Raw genomic sequence first — 24,125 nt, forward strand, 5'->3', positions numbered from 1 at the left:
TAACAAAAAACTGGGCTTATTTCCATATAGCAGGAGAGTGCTTTCTCCTGACAACTCGTCAGCTGATGTGCAGTGTCAAACGGTCTGGTTAAATTTTCTTAACCTTCTCTCCTTGTCACTCTGTCTCTCCCCCCCTCTCTCTCTCTCTCTCTCTTTATAAAATGTAATATAAAATCAGAGCAAAACTCTTTATTAAAAAGACTATACAATATTTAAATCACCCATTCTGACATATGCACAAGTACTAAAGCTACAGATTGTAAAAACTGTGAAATATGTTAGTTAAAAGTTGCGTTTAAAACTTCGCAAAGAGGAACTATGCAATTTGGGCTGCTTTCATTGATGTATTGAGCTGAAGACATTTTGGTTAACAATGTCTTCTTCTGGCACATTGTTTTGGAACATGAGCTGCGACTTCAGCTTTGCCAAAGCCTTGTCATTTTTTGGCTCTCTGTCATGAAATGATAAAAGAGCTACTGCTATGTAACTACAATAGACAACCTTGAAGAAATATGTCTCTGTCATGCACTTAACATTTATTTTACTGAAAACAACACATGATTTTTATTGTTCTATTTCTTCACAAGTCTCAAGCTCTCAAATTCATATTTTTGCTTTTCTATATTAAATTTGGATAAGTTAAAAAGAGCTTCAATGTGATTACAATAAATTTGGATGTTCACAGTTCAGAGCACATCCAAGTGAAAATAGTCTAGGAATATATTCAGACTTACTTCAGCGGACTCTCTCATCTTTCTCTGGTAAATAGCCAGCACTGCAGCCATCAGTATCCACCCTGTAATCTTATTAAAATTGACTAAAATGACACCATTATGACTGCGGGAGCCCCAAGTCCATTTCAGTTGAGGAGAATTGCCATGAAGTAGCAAGCATTCAGAATCAAAGCTAGGCATTATCTCTAATTGAACCAAGTCCAGTTTTTCAGTTCAACTCTTCCAAAGCAGGAGTTTTCTCGCCGATAGATTCTCTAAAATATTGCCTTCTTTCTTCTGTAGCTGTTCCAGTACACATTTTCTTCCTAAATCAAGTTCCGAGAGATCAGAGGTCAGCTGTGACTCAGTGCTAATAGAGCCAATATTTTCATCTTGTAGCAATCCTTAATGGGTGTTTCTTATAATTCTGAAACGTATAGGTTATACTTTAAATAGCTCATTGGGATTCAGCTGATGAAATCACATAGTAGGAAAAATCCAAATATTAATCATATCACATGCTCAAGGAGAATTATCTTTAATTGCTTCAACCTGAATCAAAGAGTATGAAGTAAAGGGATTTCCTAATGTGTAGAACTTTACAAATATCTGAATTAATGCAATTTTTCTAAGGAAACCAATCCATATTAATGCAACAATCACATCAGTTAGACTTGGAGGAAATGAAGCTGCACAGTATGCACTGCTAGTTCAGCTGGAGGCCAACCACTCAGCCCACCCACACATAACCCGTAATGTCACAGATGGCGGGGGCCTCTGTGGGGACTTGAATTATGTCACTGGGGACATATTATTTAGTTTTCTTTGCATTTTTCAGAACCCATATCACCCAGTGACTAATGACAACCTAGTAGCTATTTCTGGCGTTCGTCTTCAAACACAACAGCATATTCACAGTGCCTAATATTCAATACTTAATTTGTCGCCCCAATGCTCCTAACTGTTGGCCCGAGGAGCAGTCGTGTGACTCTGGTCCCAATTTACTCTTTGTTACAAAGGCCATTTTGAAAGTGAATGGTAAGATGTTTTTAGGCTTTGAACCACAAATGAAGTTTCAGTGGAAATATGGGTTGTGATTTCTACTTGCGCAGATCGTCCACCGGCCAACAGCTGCTGCAGATGCAACTGTCTGTGCTGGAGGGAAACAAATGTGGCTGACTGGTTTTAGATAGGTAATTAATTGCTGTTTGTGGTACTTCTTGTCATCTTGTAAAACAGCTGCATGGCTTTAGCTCTCCATCCTTAGGTTGTTTTGACTTGGAGCTGATGTGGATGTTAATAAGCTCCTGATAAACACCCAGTCCCCCCACATACACACTCTCTTAACAAACTGACTAACGTGCCACTTGGGTTTTTCTATCAGTGGCAAGTTTGGTACACTGATCCGCTATCACATATACATGTTTTTATTGTAGCAGATTTAGATGTTATGTTAAACTATTTAATTCACCTATAACCATTTTCAATCAGTTTCTCTCTTTATCAATCCTACTATATGATTCCATATTTCATTTATAGAACCTGAAAAAGATTTTAAATATCACTCAGACGTATGATTTCTTTACCATAAATGAAATTAATTACACATGATCACATATATTTATTTTTAACACTATTCTAACTCATAACCCAATCCTGTTGAGTTGCATCAACCAAACTAAATTACCATAAACACAGCAGTTTATCACCATGCAGAAATACAACAGTTTCTATATTTGAAGAGAATTACTCTTATGTAAGGTTTATAATGGCTTCAACAAAAGCAAACAAAAAACAAACAAAAAAGCCCTCTATGTCAGTCTGATGAGGCTCACATTTTGCATTGTTGACTTAACTAATGAATTACACATCAGGATAATAATGAAGTTGTCCACAATTGACCTTCATTTGAGCATCGCTCCTTCCTTCAATGTGCTCTATCAGAAGTGTGACTAAGAAATCAAAGCAGAAATATGTATCAGTGCTACATTATGGCTAGATATTGTTGGTGCGATATCACTCTCATATATGCTACTTAACAAATCCCTCTCCAGGTGAATGATAGTTGAAATTACAATATGCAGATTACCTCGTATAGATTTCAGATAATACTTTGGCCACGGAGACGTACGGAAATCTTGATCTCAGTTTCTTAGCGTGGGCCTCACATTGTTAGAGTCTGAGTCATTATAGTTAGTTAAAATAAAATTGCTTGGCTGCACAAAGGCGCCTCAAGCATGAGCTGGCCCTTATCACAAAATCCACTGCTCAGAGTTGGATGGTGATTAAGCAGTTTTATCTTGGAGCAAGCTGGATGTGGTAAACACACTTGAAAAGGGATTTTTCTAGAAACAATACAAAAGATGTGACGTTTCTTAAAAAAAAAATAAAAATTAAGTTTCCACCTGAAAGAGTACACTTAAAAGAGAAGGACTGGTTTTATGATGCTTTCTAAAGGCTTTATAGAGAAAATAATTTTGACTATATAATATTTTCTCTGTGCTGTTACCTGGCCCCTGTGAAACCAAAAGATCCCTTTGCTCTAAGGCGAAGCACAATGTAAATCTCATCAACTCCTCTCCTACAAGATCCTTGAAAATATCCTTCAGATTAGCCAAAGCAATCTAAAAGGTCCAATGATGTTGGCAACCTTAATCTAGCCACTAACTGTATACATTGTTTTTAACCAGAACTCAAAGGCTTGCACACTGGCAGACTTTTCTGGTTCAATAAAACTACCACTGAAGCTGGAGGCTTCCTTTTCCTCCTGCCGAGAGAGGAATGGAGGTACAGGATCACAAGATCCGAAAACAAATTGGTATGGAGAAAATAAACAGCCATTCAACTGTGGCATTTGAGACTAAGAAACTGAATTAAAAATTTGACACTTTTTCATTCTTTTTCTCGTTTCTTTGCCTCCCAAACTCTAAACTGAGATTAGATATTAAATTGTAGCCTGTGAATCTCTTTCCCTTATGCCCCAGAAGAAGCCAGTAAAACTTTAGATAAAAGTTAAAGCCAGTTAACTTGTTCTTTACTGTAAATAATATGACCTTGTTGTAAAATCTATTTTTTAGTCTAATACAACCCCATTCTGAGTCCAGGCAATGACAGCTCAATCTTAATCTTTAAATAACATTTTTCCAAAGTTTCTTCCGCCCCAAACAAATAGTCTGAAAAGTGAAAAGATGCCAACTCAATTGTACAAATAGAGGTCTGAAAGTGATTTAAAGGTGTTCTTGGTTGATGACATGGCCTACCTTAGCTTACACTTCAACATCCTTGGTTTGTATAAAAGATGATATGACATAAGTGGATGTGTAGGTTCTCAGTGCAGAAGACCATACAAACCTGGACAGTCTTTAGAGATGACATGTTTATGTCATCTGAATGCACATCAATGTTGTACATGTTTCAGCAACCTCAGTTTACAGAACATTATCTATTTTAACCTTGGTTAAAATTTAGGACCTAGATTAATTTAGGAGTCGCTTTTCAAAATCTGACTGGCTTTTATAGCTTTCTCTTCCTCTGTGAGTAAGTGCTGATGTTAAAACAGGACTGATGGTGAACATAAAATGGTTTTGGTCTATGTTCTTTTTGTCCTCCATGGAGGATGTAGAGGACAGACACACAGCTGTTAATTAAATTGATACATTTTAATCTTATGAGGGGGACAAACACAATAAAATAGACATTTCTTCTTTTGTGACCTTTAAACACTGTCATAGCAAAGCATGAAATATAATTAAGGCACAAAGGTAGAGATTTATGTTTTTTTAAATAATCTCATTCTGAATATGATAGATTGTTTTGAGCAATTTTATTCGCCCATACAAAGTTTTATAATTTCTCTGTAGCAGAGTTCCCATTTCACTTTATTAACACACTACATTTACCAAGTAGTTTTATCAGCAGAAAAAAAGTTTTTCCTCCATCTCACATTTTTGAAGATGTATAACCCCGTCCATAGTCCTGAACAATATAAGTTTATCCTTCCTGCTGTTAGCCTCAGTTTGAATAATTGATATGCAGCAATAAATAGAAACGGCGTGTCTGGCAGCAACTTGAAAATTGGCACTTGAGAAATGGGAGATTCATCTTTTTCGCAAACCAACGTGGTAAAAAATCAAATCAGGAGCCCCAATCATTTTGTGCTATACCCGTCTTTACTTTCTTTGCAATCATTCACTCAGCTCTCTGAAGGTAGGCTGCTTTCAACTGCATTTCATATTTGGAGATATCTGGAACCACAAAGTGTTCTGTTACAACTGTTGTTTAGGTTTGTGAAGATACTTAGCCTACTTCTTGTTTGGCCAAACAGCCAAGCAGGTCACACACTCATGGCTTTATGTCAGAAACAGTATTACAGAAAACCAAATTAGGCTTCAGTTACAAACAATGCCTTTTCTCTGTTCTTTACATGTGGAGATTCTAGTAATTTATCCCTAATAATTTTCTATCATAAAAGGTGGGAACAAAAATGTTCATCATTGTATGCCCTTGTGAAAGGGTTCAGGTAAATGAGCCAAAATGACAAGTTTTCGAAACTTGTAAATTAACTTTTTCACATGGATATTAGTGATGTTGCAGGTTTCACCTTCCATCCTGAACACTTAGGTGCCTCGTGTCTATAATGATAAAAACCTATTAAACCTATTTAAACCTAATGTCGGTTGGGTTTAATGTGAGGCACTGTGGGGGAATAAAGATTAAAAAAGATGAGTCAGACACACGACCGTCATTGGTATTTAAATTGTATACAACCACCAGATAATGCAGTTAGGGAAGTTTTCAGGTGTATTTGTGAGTACAATACAATACCGTATTATATATTTTAATACCCCCCATCTCATTAGGGAAATTTGCCTTCTATTCCAAAAAGTCACTTAGCTAACCGGTAAAACAACATGCAAAAAACAGTAACCAGTTGTATTACTAATCACAGCACAATGCAGGAATGCAAGCTACACCATACATATTGCACTTACCTCATTTAAAAGAAAAACAGTGAGCTAAACCATTACTCTAGGATTTTGTGGGTATGGCTTTATCCAAGTACATCTTTTTTAGTTCCTTTTTGGCTTAAAAAGATGAGTTTGCAAGTTGAAGAATCTGCTGAAGTTACAACAGTAGCTGGTTATAATAGGCTGAACACTAGCTATCTGTTGCCAAACTTCAAGTCTTTGAAAGTTTAATGCTGATGATTGTGTCTTTTCATGCTGTTTTTCAGGGACTGAGCAGCCTTAGTGATGAAGTTTAACTTGTTCAAGCAAGAAACAACACCTATGGTCGCAGCAAAACCAACGGGGGAAAGTGACTCGACTGTTACTCCAGCCCCCGTAGGGTTAGTCTCCACTGGAAATGCCACGGAGCCAGTCAACAAGAACGATGCCTTTGATGAGATCAAAAACAAGTTCCTGAATGAAATCGACAAGATCCCACGTGAGTGCCAGGCAAAACCCAAAACTCTTATTGACGTGGCTCTCAACAATTATTTTGGAATTAGATTTTCTCTTTTGCTGCAGGCATCACCAGTCCTATAATGTCTTTATTTGATATTGATCACTAGCTGCTCTTCCTAATGGCAGGGAAATCTAATTTTCATCCAATCTAATTGCTAACCTTCCACCTCTTACTAAATCTATGTGGCCTGGGGCATGACATGAAGCAGCCTAAATGATCACTTGGTCAGACTTCAGATTATGTGCTTCTCATTTTTTGTTTCTGAATGGGGCTGTTCCGTCTTTGAACTGGTCTGTGTGTTTTCCTCAGTGCCATCCTGGGCCATCATTGCCATTGCCGTGGTCGCTGCTTTACTGATTCTAACGTGTTGCTTCTGCATCATCAAGAAATGCTGTTGCAAGAAGAAGAAGAACAAGAAGGGCAAGAAGGGGAAGGGTGACATGGGAATGAAGAACTTAAAAGGAGAGGTATGTTTCACTGACACAGGTTGCATCACAGCTAAGAAAATCTATATTGTTACTGCATATGAACCACAAATAACTGACCCATTCATGACCCTATTAGCTAATGTCTGTTGGGTTTAATGTGAGGCACTGTGGTGGAATAAAGATTAAAAAAAAGATGAGTCATACACACGACTCAGATAATTTATTACACTTTAGTGTACTTTAGTAGCACAAAGATATTTTCTCCTTAAAGTTATTTAGATTACTGATTAGAAATTAACAAAGTTGTATACTGTGTTGATGTCTTTCTAACCCGGTCAAGAATTTTTCACAGATTTTGATTGCACTGTTTGTCAATCATAATTATTTGTTTCATTTTCTCTTTCTTTCTCTGTTATTCAATGTATTTGTCATAAATGTTATCGTTGCTCTTTCTTTCATGTGGGCTTTGGGGTTTGAGTAAAAAATGACAGGGTCCTTGGCTGCACAGCCTCGTTAATGACTGCTTCTCTTACATTCAATAAAGAGTCGTTATCAGAAATTACTAGCTCGCACTAAAAGTTGCCTTAGGACATAAAAATTCAATTGTGTGCTGATGTGAATTGAACAAGGTAAAAATACAGGTATTATAAAACATAAAAGCACACAACTGTGCCCATAAGGAGGCTTTTCCATCTGTCATTTTTCTCAGTCCCTGATGAGCAGCTTACTGCATTTGCTGTGATTACCCTTCTTTGGTGTCTGCTGTGAGTTCAATCTCTTCCTTTGTCTCTGCTCTCCTCCTTCCTGCTTTGTGTCTTATGTGTGCTCCGTGTATCTTGACTGTGGTGGACTTCTCTGTCTACGGTAGGTCTGACAGCACACGGCACCCCTCTCTGGCTGCTCTGTGTAAGCACAGACCAGGGCAGGGCGGCGGCAGTGCTGGAGGGGGGTGGAAGGGTTGGGCTGGGCTTGGAGGGGTTGGATTGCAGTGATGATGACAATGATTGCTATGGCTTCCCTAGTTTTTTGCAAGTTTTGGTGCTGCAGGTGCTTGAGGACTCGATGGGAACTATAAAGCTGCTTTGCAGAATCCACTAAACTGTTATGCTGCACCAACTGCCATGTCTTGACAATCCAGAGATTGCAGTTTTGTTTTGCTTTTTTGCAAAAATAAGTGGAAAAAAAATCTACATATGGTTTGAAGTGAACATGAAACTCATCCTAAGGTTAAGCCTTTGAATGTTGAGCGCACTGAGCAACTCACTAGAGATCACTAACATGCATGTGCAAGGGTTAAGCTGGGTATTTGTCAAATATCAGCTGTAACTTTATTTACCTAAAAGCTCAAAGCAAGCTTCTGCTACGACAGAAGTCAATTGCTGAGCACAATCACAACTGGTGTTTCACCAACTATTCCTCTGTATTTTGACTTGGGTATAAAATTTATTCCGTTACCTGGTTGTGCAAGTAAGCTCCTTGTTTTACAACAGATCAATAGTCTGCATCTCTTGACAAAGACCAGCATATGCCCTTGCAGTAGGTTACCATTGAATGGCCACAACTTGACTTGAGAGTAACTTTCCTGGATGACCCATGCTGCTGACATACTAGGTGAAAGTCATTGATGCCCCCCTCTCCCCTAAAGCCCATATCACTGAAGAGATATGGTGACCCTGAATGGATGCCTAGATTAGCAAAAAAACAGAGCCCTGAAACATCTCAGACCAAAATCAACTGTCTGTTTCCGTGGAAAATTTATTTACTAAACCCAAAACTGAGCTCTGATGTTACTCAGCAAAAGGCATTCATCCAGGCACCGTATCTGCATCTCTGAGCTCCTACAAGAAGTATGACAAGAAACAAAACTTATGCATATAGCATGATACCTTCATGGATTTGTACATTATATTGGGGACGTATAAGTGGATAAGTTTTTGGACCTTACAAAAATTTGTGACTTTTTTTTTTTTAATACTTATTGCCTCTCAGATTTTTAGAAAATATCTACACTTACCATCAGAAATAAACTTGAATCCTGCATTGTGTGGCCTGGCATGCGTGAATGAAAGACATTAGCACAACACAGCCACAGAATCCAACATAAACGGACGCAGAGTGAGAAGGCGTGTGGGTGTGTGTATGAGAGAGAGTGTTAAGCATGCTTGAGAGTCTGCATGTAAGCAAAATGTAGGTGTCCTGTGTGTTCAGCTGATTTTCTCTAGCTGAACAGAAACAGAGCTGAAGTTACCAACTTTGGACCTTAAGAGGAACAATCAAGAATCGGCACACATCTTCAGTTATTAGGACTAATGTTGCAGGAAGATCTAAAGAAACTCACCCATGCGTTTATCTTCAGTCACGTTAATTACTGCAACAGTCCTTTTACTGGCTCCCTGTAGCTCAGAGAAGAGACTTTTAAATTCTTTTGTTAATTTATCATTCATTAAATGGCTTAGCACCTAAATACAACAACAACATGCACCTGTTGTTGTTGTATCAATCTTGCAGTCCACTCAGGTCTTTTGGCTCTGGTCTGCTCTGAATTCCCCGAATCAGAAGCTGACATGGAGAAGTACCGTTATATTTTTATGTTCTCTAATCTGGAGCAAATTTCCAGAAAACTGCAAAACTGCCGAAACACTGAGTGCCTTTAAATCATGACTAAAACCCCACCAGGTTAGAGTCATCTAGAAAACATTGATCAATATATTTTTATATATATATATATATATATATATATATATATATATATATATATATGTATTTTTTCAGGATTTTCATGGTGGTGTGTGAAAAAATTTAACTTTTCTTGCTTGTTTCATAATTGGTTGTTGTACTGTATTTTTATAGTGTAAATCACTTTGAACTGCCCTGTTGCTGAAATATGCTCTATAAATAAACTTGACTTGACTTGACAGGTGATAAGTTCTGCATTGAATGTGTTCATTGTTTATTTGTGACTGTGTATCATGTTCTTCTGGCTAATCAGTGAGTAGCGAAGTCTCTAGTTTCGTGCAGACTTTGTCAAAAAAAAAAAAAAAAGTCATACACCAATTTGTCATGAAAACATTGTATCATATATGCAGAATAAATTTATTTCTTTAAAATATAGTGAGATTTTTCCACCTGAATGATTGAGATTCCTCCGAAAGCCATAAGAATGGAACATTATTGTAGCAAAGATATTCAATACATGCCAATCATAACTCTTAATTTGACAAAAGCCTGCTGGTTTAATTTTTTTCTACTGTTGTCAAAAGTTATTGTCCTTACATCAACCTCATCAAATGGATCTTTTTACCACTAGAGTCTGACAACTGAATTTCCCCCATCATAAAGATGCAAGAAAGCTTTATGTTGCTTTAAAAATCATGTTATTTGGCACCGTTGATATAAAAATGGAAAACACAATTTTCCAGGTCTTTGCAATTTGTTTTTGTAAAAACCAATTAGGCCAGAGATCATTTTGTGTATAACATCATAGTGTGTTTGAGGCTCTGGGGATGAAGCATTTGTTTTCCAACTAAAAGATGAAAGGTTATATCCTCAGTCCCTCTTTGTGTCGGATCACTGCATTCAAATGTTCACTCACTCGCTATGTTACACCTTCCTCTTTGTTTTGCACTTTAATATATTCACCAACTCTCAAAATTGTAACATATGGCATAGTCTGTTTAAATGACGTTTGATATATAAAAGTAAAAGTCTGATAAACCATTTCAAAACTTTTTCCTCATAAAATTGGCATAATTGTGGACTGTACAATTAAACTGAAAACCAACTATCTTTATTTTAGAACTAATATATGTATATGTCCATAAAAATGGGGATAGGTAAATATGTTGAATACTCACTAAATCCACTTGATTTTACAAATTTAATTAAAAAATCACTCTCCTAAATAAGTTTATTTTTATAAGCCCATAATAAATTAACATTTAAGTTTGCTCAATTGTGATTAGTGAAACAGTATGCTGAATTCACAGCTTGGTATGTTTCCATGAGCTCAACATCTGAGAGTTGGATTGGAAAATGTTCAAGAGAAAAACAGAAAGTAAAATATGTCAAAATTCTATTCATTAGTCGCTAACATGGCATAGTCCCATTTTGATGGAGTGGTTTGTGTGGTTCAGTACATTATTTTGTCTCTTCCCATTGTACCCCATAAAACCATTCTTGTGCCCAGTTGTACAGTATAGTTCCTTTACTGTACAATATGGTACAGTAAAGATGAAGCTACTGGCGTCACACAACACAGTCCATTGATTGGAAGACAGAAAAACATCACTGCTTGTGAGGACAAGCTTGAAACATGCTAGTGCATCACGTTTGTTGTAACCTTAGTATGATATCATTTGTTTTAGCCCCACCTGCCCAATAAGAATCCAACTGGTGGTGGAAATACTCTTCTGAATGCGTCGGACCATAAAATAGGATATCGAGCCGCACTGACCCGTGTTGGCCCAGTGGAAACGATGCACATGTGTGAAAGGATAGGATTAGTTTTTTGTCTTTAGACCAGAAATAACGCAAAATGTTAAGCCCAGAAGTGAACGCAAATCATTGGTTTGAAATCAGTACAAAATACGCTATTGACAACTGTTTAATACACGTCATTTGATCTCACAACAAAGTGGATACAGAAGAAAATAACTTTTATCAGTTTGGAACTATAAAGTAAATGTCTCACCTTTGGCTTGAGTCTTTTTGGATGCTAGTTTGTGCTTGTTGGGTGCCTGATTATGTGTATTTAGCATCCATAGGTGCTTATTAAATGATTTATGGCATATGTATCCACATATATCAACACAGTGTATGAATGTGTCACAGTATGGGTTTCAGTATATCCAAACCAGCATTAGTACTCACTGCTACTATAGAATTGCATTATAATCAATGTTTTATAAGAGTCTCAAACTGTTGTAAAGTGCTAAATCGCTGTATTAGGTCTTTCACTTTTGGTCCTCCCCTTCTATGTTGTGTTCTACATCTGTGAAACATCAGCCATGGGTTGTAATGAGTAGTGTTATGTCAACAACATTATGTAGATGAGGAAAAGTTCCTGTTTTATATTTAACATTCTTCTAACACACATAAAAAATAAAAAAAAAACAGCAAATGGTGTCACCCAGAAAATAGTGAAATCAAGTCAAGTTGCAAACGTGGTCATTGATGAACAGTTTGCATTTGTAACACTGGGGTAAGTCGAAGGTAGGTGCTGTGACTAACCTGACTGCTGTGCTGACATGTAAGATGTAATGTTCTGCTCAGCCACCCTTTCACTATCATTCTCTCACACTCCTCTTTGTTGCCTCTCCAACCTCTATCATTGCAGAAACCTCAGGATGACGATGATGAAGAAGATGATGTTGAGCCTGGCTTAACTGGAGATGAGAAAGAGGAAGAAGTGAAGGAGAAGGAAAAGCTTGGGAAGCTGCAGTACTCCATTGATTATGATTTCCAGGAAAACAAGGCAAGCAATACTATAGATTTGTTTGGCATTACCCACACTACATTGCGAAAGCACTAACAACATTTGAACCTTTCTACATTTTGTTTTATTACAACTACAAAGTTGTATTAATTTTTGCTTTTCATGTCACACATCAACATAAAACTCTATTGCATCATTGTGAAGTTGAAGGAAATTATAGATTTTTAATAATATTTTTACAAATAAAAATCTGATGTATGACTTGAGACTATCTTTCAGAAGGACAACCCAAAACCTATAGATAGAGTTACTTTGGATTTATTCATATCAAAGCATAATGATGTATTGGAGTCAAAACTAATTCCGAAATGAAAAAATGCACACTATACCTACAGATATTATTTCTGTGAAAAATATAGAAAAGACTGTAATAATGCACAACTTTGTGTTGGTCTTGGACAAAATTCCAACTGTATCTTTCACTTTTGGTTGATCAAAAAAAAGACAAAAAAAAAAACATTGCTCTGTTTTAGTGACATTGTGTTACACTCCTCAGCTAACAATAGGAATTCTACAAGCAGCTGACCTCATCTCTATGGACAGTGGAGGCACTTCAGACCCCTACGTCAGAGTATTTGTCCTGCCTGATAAGAAGAAAAAGTTTGACACAAAAGTACATAAGAAAACACTCAACCCAGTCTTCAATGAGACATTCATTTTTAAGGTAAGCTTAAAGTGACTGGTGGCCTCCTGGCACTTCCTCATCACTCATTTCTTGCTCATGAATCGTGCACCTCTGCTTATGTGATTGGTAAACATGTCTAGTTAAAAATAGATCAAGTTAACTTCCCTTTCTTCCTTGTCCTGAAGCAAGATATTTGGATTCTGTCTTCTCCTACACTTTGACTTTTTCCCACAGTGATAATAAGAAGCAGACATATTGAATGTGTCTTACAAAGGAGAGTCTGAAGGGGAATCATATTAAAGGAGAGGCCCACCTCTGGTGCACCTTGTCTGCTGACAGCTCCATACAAAACAATTCAACTGCTTTAGCAGCTTGTCAAAGTCAGACAGAGGCAGCTTGCATAAAGCTAAATAAATTTAATCAGTCAAAAGGTCAGACTTCATGTATAATTTATTGTGAAGAACCAAAAAAAGCTACATTTATGCATGTAAAAATGAACTACATTAAGTTGATGCTTTCATCTAATCGAAATAACTGAAAGTGTGGATAGTGAATAGAAAGTAAATATACAAAATTTTGGGTAATTGGTAGAGTTTTGCTGTGTGAACGTGAGCTAGACTTAATAAGTGTGTTAGAGGAGGAAGTGATCTTATTAAAAATGCATTTCATGAAACGTAGGGGCGTTCTGACAGATGTCCTCAGCTATTTACATGACTAAAGTTAGACTCGCTGGTCATTTTCAGATACCATTCGCTGAAATGGGAGGGAAGACTCTGGTGATGGCCGTCTATGACTTTGACCGCTTCTCTAAACACGACATCATTGGAGAGATTAAGATACCCATGAACACGCTGGACCTTGCAAAACCAATTGAAGAGTGGAGAGACCTTGACAGTGCTGATCAAGAAGAGGTAAGGTCCGCTCTGTCAGTACTTTAGCAATGAACTTACTGTAATTTTTTACTCCCAGTTTTGAATACACAAGTACTGCTCACAAAATGAGAGTATTGTAAAAATGTTACATATTTGTTGTAACAGCAACTGTAGCCTTGAGAAGACTGTCGAGCAAATAATGCATTAAATGTAAATAACATATGAGCTTCACTTTCTGAAATAAATGACGAAAACATTGCAATTTCAGAATATCTTTTCCAGGACATTCTGACTTTTTTATTTTCAGGGTGGAATTATAATACAGTACGCAATGAGCTGCACAAGTTCAAATTTATTGTAGATTGTATGTAATCCATATACTTATAGACTAATACTGTATAACATCAACATTAGTGAAATTTTCCTTACCCAGTTACCATCAAACGTCTCCCTCCTTTCAGTCATCAGCAAGTTTCTGGTATAATTATGGATCACTGCAAATATTTAAGCACTCTTCTTATCAGAAATAGCAAATAGAATTTAAATTGGCTGTCTTCCTGGCACAGACATTTAAGCATATTTCATTAATCTTTAGTGGAGTTTAGGTCAGGTTCATCAGATTCTCATGTTAGCCTGCTTTATCCATTTAGGAATGTACTTGGAGTCACTGACCTGTGGCAACATGCAACTATGCCCAAGTTGCATAGCTGCAACTATGCAACTTTGTTTAACTTCATCACAAAGTTGAACAAAGTTGTTTAACTTTGTGATGAAGTTAAACAACTTGGGGATTGTTCCCTTTCATTATTTTTCTCCCTATTTTGAGCTGCGTACCAGTACCACAGTACCTACACATGAAGCTTACCTGGTTACTTTACCATGTACAAAGTTCTTAGGTTCAAAAACCTCATTTTGACTCAAAAGGTATTCTTGTCATTGTGCCTAAATCTGTTTCTCAGCTCTTCTTATTTGGTTTGACCAAATAGGAAGCTGCACCATATTTCTTGAAGGTGTTTTCAAAGGACAAGGCATGTTTTTATTGGGTGACAGCCTCTAATTTCATGCTGATGTAGAACTCACTTCCCTGTCAGACCTTGACACTGTTGTTCCAGTCTATGATAGGCTTAAGCCTTAGTGGATCTTAAGTTGTTCCTAAGCATCCTTATTAATCTTTGGCTATTAGAACTTACAGTTTGGGCCAATTTAATAAAACCTGAATGCGATATTATTCTAATATTTGAACTTGTATGTATAGTTTTGAGTTGGTCTTCATTAGAATAAATGTGAACACAATTCAAACTTGTGCATGAAATTTAGATTTTACAAATTAAATGATTTTTTCCTGGGTGGAATGGTGACACAATATTGCACACAAAATAACAGCTCAAAATGCACAACTTAAGGTCAAGATTTATGACAATCATGCTAATTATGAATGTCTGTAAACATCTGATGAGGTTCTATGAAGTAGATGGGATTTCTTAGAAATATTACTTGCCATTTTTTTCATAGTTTATAAACTGTGATTTACTGTTTAGACTTTAAAAAACCCCAACACAAATTCTCTTCTGTAATTTAGGCAAAACGTCTGTTATGCTACACTGCTCACTGAGCAACTGTGCAGCTTGTTAAGTGGAGCTGTCACTGTGATGCTGCACTCTATGAAAATATGAGCAAACAGTTTAATCCAAGAAACTGCTCCCCCAGAAACATCTTAAAATTGGAAATTTTCTTTACAGCAATTTCAGGCGAAAGAAGCAAACCCAAACTGCATGTCTTTGAAAGAAAATAAAAAAAATACTTAAGATCTTTATATGGTGTAGGTGAAGCTCTTTTCTAATTTATCACTTTATTTTCTTTAACATTCTGCTTACTTTGTTCCTTCTCACAGCCAGAGAAGCTTGGTGATATTTGCATCTCTTTACGTTACGTCCCGACTGCTGGCAAACTCACCATCTGCATCTTGGAGGCTAAGAACCTAAAGAAAATGGATGTGGGAGGACTATCAGGTGGGCTGGTTTATATAAACACAGCTGTGCTATAGATGTTCAATTTTCTTCACTCTTTACCCCATATCACGACATAGTCCTGAGTAAAAGGGCCTTCTCTTTGCTCTGAGACTGCAGAATGCTAAAGAACGTGACTTCAAGCCCAGCCATCAATTTTGTGCCGCTCTGCTCACGTGCTGTCGCTGCAGTGCTCACCCATTCTTCTCTCTGACTGGCATTAGAAGTGGCTCCATCTGTTGGCATAACAGAATACTGCAACCCAGATTTGCATGAGCAAAAGGGTGCCTTGTCCTCATGTCGTGATTCACTTATGTATCTGTTTGTCAGATCCCTACGTAAAAATTAACCTGCTGCAAAATGGAAAGAGGCTGAAGAAGAAGAAGACGACAGTAAAGAAGAATACTTTGAATCCTTACTACAATGAGTCCTTCAGCTTTGAGATTCCTCTTGAGCAAATGCAGGTATGGATATGGAGCATGTTTTAATTAAATAATTTATTTTTTTAGTTCTTTTCAGAAATGTAAATAGTACTTCACTTAATATTATAGAGAGACTTTCCAGTCTGAAGGAAAAAATGTTGTTCAAGGAGACTACGTCAAAGTTGAAATATATACGTAGATATTGTTTCATAACTGAACAGTTTCTCCATAACTTTAGTTCAGACCTGTGTGGTGTGCTCCCTTGTCTTCACAATGCTGTTTGTGGTGATGCCATAAGAGAAACTGCTAAACACAAAATTCTGAGATAACACTGGGAACAGTGAATAATTTTTCCCTTCAACAAAATGGAAAATTAAACCAGCACAATATTTCCAGTCCTGTTGATCCTGCAACCTTCACTGTATTCTGAACCAGGTTGTAATGCTCTCCCCCTGTTTCCTCAGAAAATCCAAGCCGTCATCACAGTGCTAGACTATGACAAGATCGGCAAGAACGATGCCATCGGGAAGATTTGGGTGGGAAGCAAGTCCACGGGGGCCGGGCTGAAACACTGGTCCGACATGCTGGCCAACCCCCGCCGCCCGATTGCCCAGTGGCATCCGCTGCAGCCAGAAGAAGAGGTGGATGCCGCCCTAGCAGCGCTGAATGCCAAGAAGTAAAATATAAAAAAAAAACTCCCTCCACCCGCCCCCACACTTTCCTACCTTTGCATATCCAGTTGTTTCACTCAAGTCCCACATATCAATGTATATTCCAGAAGAACACCCAAATCTGCTCCCACCAGCACATTTTTGTCCCACAGCCATCATTGTAAAAGATCCATAGAAACTATTTGACATGATGGGAAATGTAGTTTAAAAAAATCATATTATATTAAGTCATGTCACTAAGAAAAGAAGACAAGTTGTAGGATGGACAGATACTCAGTCATTTTTGTTTTAGATCTATTTTTATATCGGAGTTGTGGTTCCATTATTAAGCTTACAGAGTAGACTATAAAAGGATTGTTATTTGGGAATCTGGTGATCTAGAGGGATGACACATGCATTCATTCATATTCTACTTCTCACCCTTTTTCCCTTTAGTGACAAAGTTTGCTTAGAATAGTGCTTAACAATAAAATGCTTTATACTGCCATATGATAGAGAAACAACACAAGCAGGTCCATTCCGTAGGTGTTTTGTGCACCATATCCCACACCTGCCAGGTATCATCCTAGATGGATTCTGTTAGTTGGAAGTACATTCCTAGAGTTGGGTAGCAAAGTAGGGATTAGGTCCAGTTACCCACAAACACTGCCTTTTTGGATTAGTTACCCTTCCGCCCATCGTCTCAGGAGAACTGAGAGAAAAACGTCATGCCTTTTTTTTCTAAACGGGTTCTTATTGTTAGCAGTTATACAACGTGATGAGAAAAAAAATATGTTACACTAAAATTGTAAGAATTCTGCTGACCTTAGGCTTATGACTGAAGTTAGTTAAGCCACAATTTATTGAGTTATATGGAGGGTATGACAGATAATTAGCAAAAAAAAAAAAGAAGTGTGCTTGTGTATTTTAAATTGTGTTAAAAAAAAAAAGCAATGTCTGTCATCTGTACTACAAAAACGTTTGGAAATACCAGAGTGGCTACAAAAAGAGAGACTGATCCCAACCACAGCTGACATTATATTTGCAAGGTGTCAATTACTGCCTACAGCCCTCGACGTTCCCCTCCCGACATCTCTGATTCTGTATATCACTTGTTCAGTGTTACTGCCATTAGTCATGGACTTGACACAAGGGTTTTTACTTCAAAGGAATCCCTATAACCGTCTTACAGTCATAAAGGAGACAAGCCTTCCAAGTAACAAAATAAGCAATTTTCAACTACCAGGGACGCCTTCCAGTTAGAGGTGTTGTTCTCTTCCTTTCCTTTTTTTTGTTTGTTCTACTTTTTTTTCTACTTAATACTTTAATTTACCTTCAAACACTTTTATTCCTTAAGCACTTTAATTCCTGATGTTTTGTGTACATACGCTCAGAAGTCAGAGCTTTAACAATTTAGGGAGATTCATTTTGTTGCTTTTGCTTCTGCTTACTTTGGCCTCAGCCTATATGTGTGTGTGTGGGTGTGTGTGTGTGTGTGTTTTGAATTGTTTGAATTACGATTATTTCACTTAATTGCAAAAAGTCTGAAAGAAATCGCACTGACCCATGTGTTTTTTATGCACAGCTTACCAAACTGTCGATTATGAATTGCACTAGCAAGTATTGTTCTGTTATGTGGTTCCTGACACTGCTCTTAGGCGTGTTTTTCTTTTCCTGAGTGATATAACGTGATGAAATTGATCATTTCTGTGGCACATACAGACAAGTCTTGTCTTGTGAATGGAAGGGATAAGAAACACTTTGACTTCAGTGCTGCTTTATGGTCTCTTCCCAGAATGAAACAATGCAGTATAGCAGCCAAAGTCGGTTCCAGGTAACTGTAACTGATTTTTTGACTAATTTAGACCCTTTCACACATAATGATAACATCTCTTAAAATGTGATTTCAGTTAGTCTGCTCAGGTGGACAGCTTCACTTAGATTGAATAATCAATGTGATGTCAAATTATTAACTTTATATATGAGCTACAAAGGTTTTAAAAAGCTGCTATTGAGCTGTTATGGCCACATTTTCGACTGATATTGTTGATGCTCTCTACATATTCCTGTCCAATTCACCTATCACGCAACTATTTCCTCTTGCAATTTAAAAATGTGTTTCTATAAAAACAACAAAAATATTCACCATAACAAAAAGGAGAAGAGCATCATTCATGATATTATTGATAAAGAAACATATTTACAATTGTTGACAGTTACAAATATCACTGAGATCATTTGGCTCTTTATATTTGTACGTTTAGATTCTGAGAGACGTTTTTGAGCGAAAACTTGGACTTGCAACAGACAACACACTATTAGAGCTCATCACCCGTGAATAAAGTCAATTAAATTAATTAGTTAATTAGTTTTTGTGAGCATTTGGAGCCCACTATGCTTTTTCACAAGAAAACTTCCAGTTAGCTTTCTGTATAGCAAATGCAGGAACAAACATTTTATTGCATTTTTTGGGGGTGAAATTTATGTTTTTTCTTTCTTTTAAATTCTTTTTTAGATATATATATATATATATATATATATATATATATAACAATCAAAACCAAATTTCTGTTTGTCATCTTGCACAATTCTTTGTTTTTAAAGCAACACTTAAGAAAAAGGCAACATGGAAGCAATCAAGCAACTCATTGGTGTGTAGTTTTGCCTATATACATAGTTCATACACGTTGATACTGCATGTTTATAAGAACTACTGTACATAAGAGCATGTTTTAGAGACGAAGCAAAAATAACTTGTGTACGTTAAATGGGTGTCATTTGCCATTTTAATAACACAGCAAACTGAAAAAAATGCACTGTATATTTTCTAAATAGAACAAAGTGTGTATTTATTTTCCATGAGGGTCATTGGTGAGAATGCCATGCAAATATTAGAGTACTATTACAAATAGGAATCTTTCCACGCCTGAAAACTCTTAAGCAAGTGTGTCGTCCAGTGCTGTGTGTGAGTTCATGTAGAAAGAAAAATGTAGCCGCATGCTTGCTATGTAAATTCCTTGTGCTCAGAGGTTTTTTTGTTTGGCACCATTTATTTGCCATTTATTTCATTACTGTACCTTTAAAAAAATATTAGCGATTGTTAATTATGCTACAGTTTCAATTTTTTGTTTTTTAATTAGAAAGTTGTTATATTTTATTTCAACCAGGGGAACTCCAAGTCTGCAGGACTGTTTCTTTCTCTCTTTTTTAGTAAGTAATGCATATTAAACTTGATGTTATTCTGGAATAGCTCATTTGGAAAAACAATGCATTCAATTGATTCTAGGTGTGATTTATGCCAGCACTAACCAAGACTAAAGTCATACAGACCACATCCTACCTTAGGCTGCATTTCCAGGGCCAAACTGTGAACAAGCCTTTTTCCACTGAACACACATGACTTGGAGTCCTCTTTTTTCCCCTTTATTACTGTTGCTATCATTTTTAATTAGAAGATTATTTTTCCTCTTTCTGTTTGACTGACCTGATACATGTTACAGATTGTGTCTCTTTTACTCTGTTACTATACAATGGGTGTACTTGTAAACAAAATAAATTAATAAGATGAAAACAACTAAAAGCCATAAAACTCAAGCACTAACTCTTTAGAGCTCTGCTGAACAGCTAGAGTTTATTTATGAGGGAACAAAAATCTGACATCTTCATTTTTCCATGAATAATGTTCCTTCTTGCATTACTTTTCTAAAATCTTTGTTCAACCAGAGGGAGAAAACCATTCTACTGTCTGTGTAAACGTGGAAAACAGCTGCCAATTTTGGAGAGCAAGTGTTTTTATTGTTGTTTTTTTAAGCGGCTGGTGTCATTACGTTGGTGATTTTACTGGGTTGTGTTTGATCATATTTGATTAGCATAAATAAATAATATTTACAATTTATTATGATATTGAATTCTGAGTAATAATGCTAAAACTATATATATGAGAGTCTGTTCCATTTTAGGGCTGAGTGCAATTTGTGACGCAAACTGGGTCAAGCTGCTAGTTTCTGTTCTCCCAGTTTGAGAAAAAGAAGTCATACAATCAAATAATAATAATAATAATAATAATAATAATAATAATAATAATAATAATAATAGCAAAACTTTGCATTATTTTAGATGTCATTACCAACAGTCTTTTGTTCTTTTTAATCAACTGCTCAGCAAGAATGGATAAATTGAAAAAACAAAAACCAAGAAAAAAAAAATCCCCTAAGATTTAAGGCTGAATCCCTCCCACAGAACTATGCATTTGTTTATTTTTCAGACTTGTGTCTACAACACTATGTCTTGCTTTCTTGCCCAGAGTTATTTATGACAACCTCACACATCTGTATATCTTGATGGATTCATATGTGTCAAACCATATCCACAAAACAATCAGCAATAAGCCTTATTTTTTTTATCCTGAGACGTTAAACATGTTTATTTCAGGAATTTTTACATTACAGGATATAAATTATGTTCAGTCTTTTGCAGTAAAGCCAAATAGATTTAAAACAATAGTCTTACCTCAGACTTTTTCAAAGAAAGTAAAAAAGGAATGGCGGAGAAGAAAGTAAAAATGTAATAAAAATATTTTACACTTTAACTGAAACTTAATCTGGAACATTTAAGGGTTTTGTCCCTTTCACAATAGCTAAGGAAAATTGATAGAAAAGTATCAATTTTTAAGCAGTTTAAGCAGTTATGTTTTTATGCCATATCTGCATCAAACATTTATTAATTTATTTTGAATTATATAGAATTATTTCTTGTTTTAAGATCGAAGTGAAAAATAATTGTTTTAGGTTGTTTGTATTTATGATGATAAATTTTACGTAAGAAACTTAAGAAAACAGTATATTTTAATAGGTCAACAAAATTTTACATTTCTAGACAAATTTCATTTTAGAGAGAGAGAAAAAAGTTGCTCTTTGGATTGAATGTTGCTGACCCCTATCCTAAGCAAGGGTTTGGTGACCAACACCAACAAAGTACCAAACATTTAACATTTCATCTAGTTTATGAGACAAAGTGGTTTCAACTCTCCTATAACTTGTGGCAAGAAAGCAAACAAGCCCATATTTTCCAAAATGTTGAAGCATTTTTTTATTTCTTGTTTGATGTAAGTTGCTGAAGTTTCCTAAATTGAACTGCCTCGTCAATCTTCAATGTGTTGCACAAAACTGATGCTCCACATTCTCTTAACGCAATACAGTAACAATCACTGTCCCATCAATGCCAATGACTGTGACCAAATGATGCACTGAGAGCAGGTTTCAGTGTGTTTTAGAAATACTGCCACCACCTGATTATGCCTGCCAGCATTTATCTCCACAGTTTAACTCTGCACAGCCAATATAACAGGAGAACTACAACAGGAAAGTACCAAATATTTAATTTTTTTTTTTTTTGCAAAGGTACATTCATGGTGCATTTACAACAGTCTTTGTTTCCTTTTAAAGCCTGGGTCACCACATACACAAGATGCTCAGACGATATGGTGGACTGAGACTGGTGAGCTGTGATTGTGTTCTTGTGTATGTGGAGTAATAAAATGTCCAAAACATTACTTAAAATCACAGAGTTAGATTATACTACTCTCGGTACAAGTCTGCATGCATATTGTTATTTTTTTATGTATGAGTAACACGGTAAAAATAAAAGCTTTATGGTTTAAAAATGGCTAGTGATCTGTTTCCCTGATTGCTGAGTGTATGTACTTATGCACAAATGCATCTGCGGTTGCCCTGCTTCAGCTGTGCAAAGACAGTTTTAGAGCATGTTCACACATACGTGATTTGTTTCTGTCTTGTTTTATTTTTTTATTTTTTTTTTAACAAACACTGGGATTTAAAAAGGGAAACTGTGCAAAATTCAGTCCATTTGACGGTCAAAACGTGATGTCGAGACCTGCGGCGGGTAAAGGCGCTGCTTTGAAACATGCTGGTTCTCTTGTCACTTGCTGTATTTCTTCTTGCTCTCTTTGTGCATAGGCGTAATCACTTTTGTTGTTTATTTTTTATTCTGTGTATCCCTGATGTAGAATGTGGAGCTGTGTTTGAAGCGACGGCACAGATGTGTCTCCATGCTCTCTCCTCATTTGCTTTCTGTTTGTGTCCTTGTCTGGTTTCTGTGTAGCTGATTCTGTCACTGTCATCGAGGTGAATAGGAGCCTGAATCTGCTTTTGCAGAGCATAAAGAACACCGGCCTTCATGTTAACGACATGGACATACTGTATACTGCCAAACATGCAGGGCCGTACCGACCTCCCCCTTGAGCACACAGTTTTCCACCTCTGTTCCATGATGCAGCTGTTTTCTCGAGACTCATTTGTTTTACCAGCTTCACCTTCTTCTCTTCATCCTCTTTTAAAGCATCGGAGGACAGTCAGGTTATGTCCCCTAGCTGTGTTTCTTCGTGTCTAGTGTTGTGGTGCGCGTGTTCATGTCAGTACTTGTGCCTACTGTGGATCGCATGCTTTAGCCTTTGACTGGACACAAACGTTGCTCACTAACTCCTCTTGACCCTTATGTGGACATATGTTGGGAATCCTTCAGAAGTTATCAAGGGAACCAAATAACTTATTACAAATTTATCTTATGTGTTGCCAGTTCTGTAAAAACAAATAGGAAATAAAGGCCTTTTAATAACCATGAGTTGTATGTGTTTACTATGCAGTATGTTTCATCTCACAAAGGCACATGATCTTTTGATGTTTTCTTTGGTTACACTATTCCATACCAAGTTATCAGTCACTTTTAAGCCATTTAAAGTAGTGGATTTACCACAAGCAGGCACAATGCAGCTCCATTTACGTTACCATTAACTCTGACCACCTCCCCCATCAACGTTGAAAAAAACTATACATCCTATCCAATCTGTTCTTAATACATATTCATAGCAGATCCTTTTTTCTTGTGTGGTGTGACAGATTTTGTGCGGTCAGAAACTGGTAGTGCTTCCTACACAGACATGCTACAACCCAATTGGTTCTTTCCAGTAGTTCTGATGAAGTATGAAAGGTCTCAGCAAGAAAGAACTTTGTTCTTAGCCTAGAATTAAAGAACAAAATTTTCTGTTCTTATGGAGGATGTTCTTGTACAAAAAAGCACATTGGCCTAGCATTGGACAAGCAGAAAAAAACCCTTTAATGTTATTCAAACAATTACATGAAACAATGTATAATGTTTCATGTAGTTGTTTAGATATAACATTAAGACCATTTCTGCCATATTAACTAACTTGAAGATTGTTAGTAAATATGGCAAACCAAAGTCCAATCCAAATACGGTGGACCCTTTGATAGGGTTAGGAGTTAGGTTTAGTGATAATGTGTGAAGTAGGTTTTGTTTAAGGCTGGGGTTAAAAAGATACTAGTAATAGTTAGGGTTAAAAAAATTGTCTGTGTTATGCATAAATGCAGTTACTAAAACGAATGAAAGTCGATACAAACCATAAACCTTTAA

At 36.6% G+C, this 24,125-nt stretch overlaps 1 protein-coding gene across 4 annotated transcripts in view; it reads left to right on the forward strand.

Annotated features, from left to right (window-relative positions):
- The window catches only part of LOC122822959 (synaptotagmin-2-like), a 67,733-nt gene extending 46,043 nt beyond the window's left edge, over positions 1–21,690 (forward strand). For 2 of the 4 annotated variants that reach the window (XM_044102214.1, XM_044102134.1), the window contains 8 exons: positions 5,947–6,158; positions 6,489–6,646; positions 11,943–12,080; positions 12,598–12,765; positions 13,470–13,637; positions 15,490–15,607; positions 15,935–16,068; positions 16,491–21,690. In XM_044102214.1, coding sequence (XP_043958149.1) covers positions 5,966–6,158; positions 6,489–6,646; positions 11,943–12,080; positions 12,598–12,765; positions 13,470–13,637; positions 15,490–15,607; positions 15,935–16,068; positions 16,491–16,706 — 1,293 coding nt within the window. In that variant the 5' untranslated portion in view covers positions 5,947–5,965 and the 3' untranslated portion in view covers positions 16,707–21,690. The remainder of the gene's footprint in view (positions 1–5,946; positions 6,159–6,488; positions 6,647–11,942; positions 12,081–12,597; positions 12,766–13,469; positions 13,638–15,489; positions 15,608–15,934; positions 16,069–16,490) is intronic. The other 2 variants (XM_044102381.1, XM_044102298.1) reach the window with 1 other exon arrangement.
- The last annotated feature ends 2,435 nt before the right edge of the window (positions 21,691–24,125 follow it).

Source organism: Gambusia affinis, linkage group LG01 (assembly GCF_019740435.1).
Source record: "Gambusia affinis linkage group LG01, SWU_Gaff_1.0, whole genome shotgun sequence".
NCBI lineage: Eukaryota > Metazoa > Chordata > Actinopteri > Cyprinodontiformes > Poeciliidae > Gambusia > Gambusia affinis.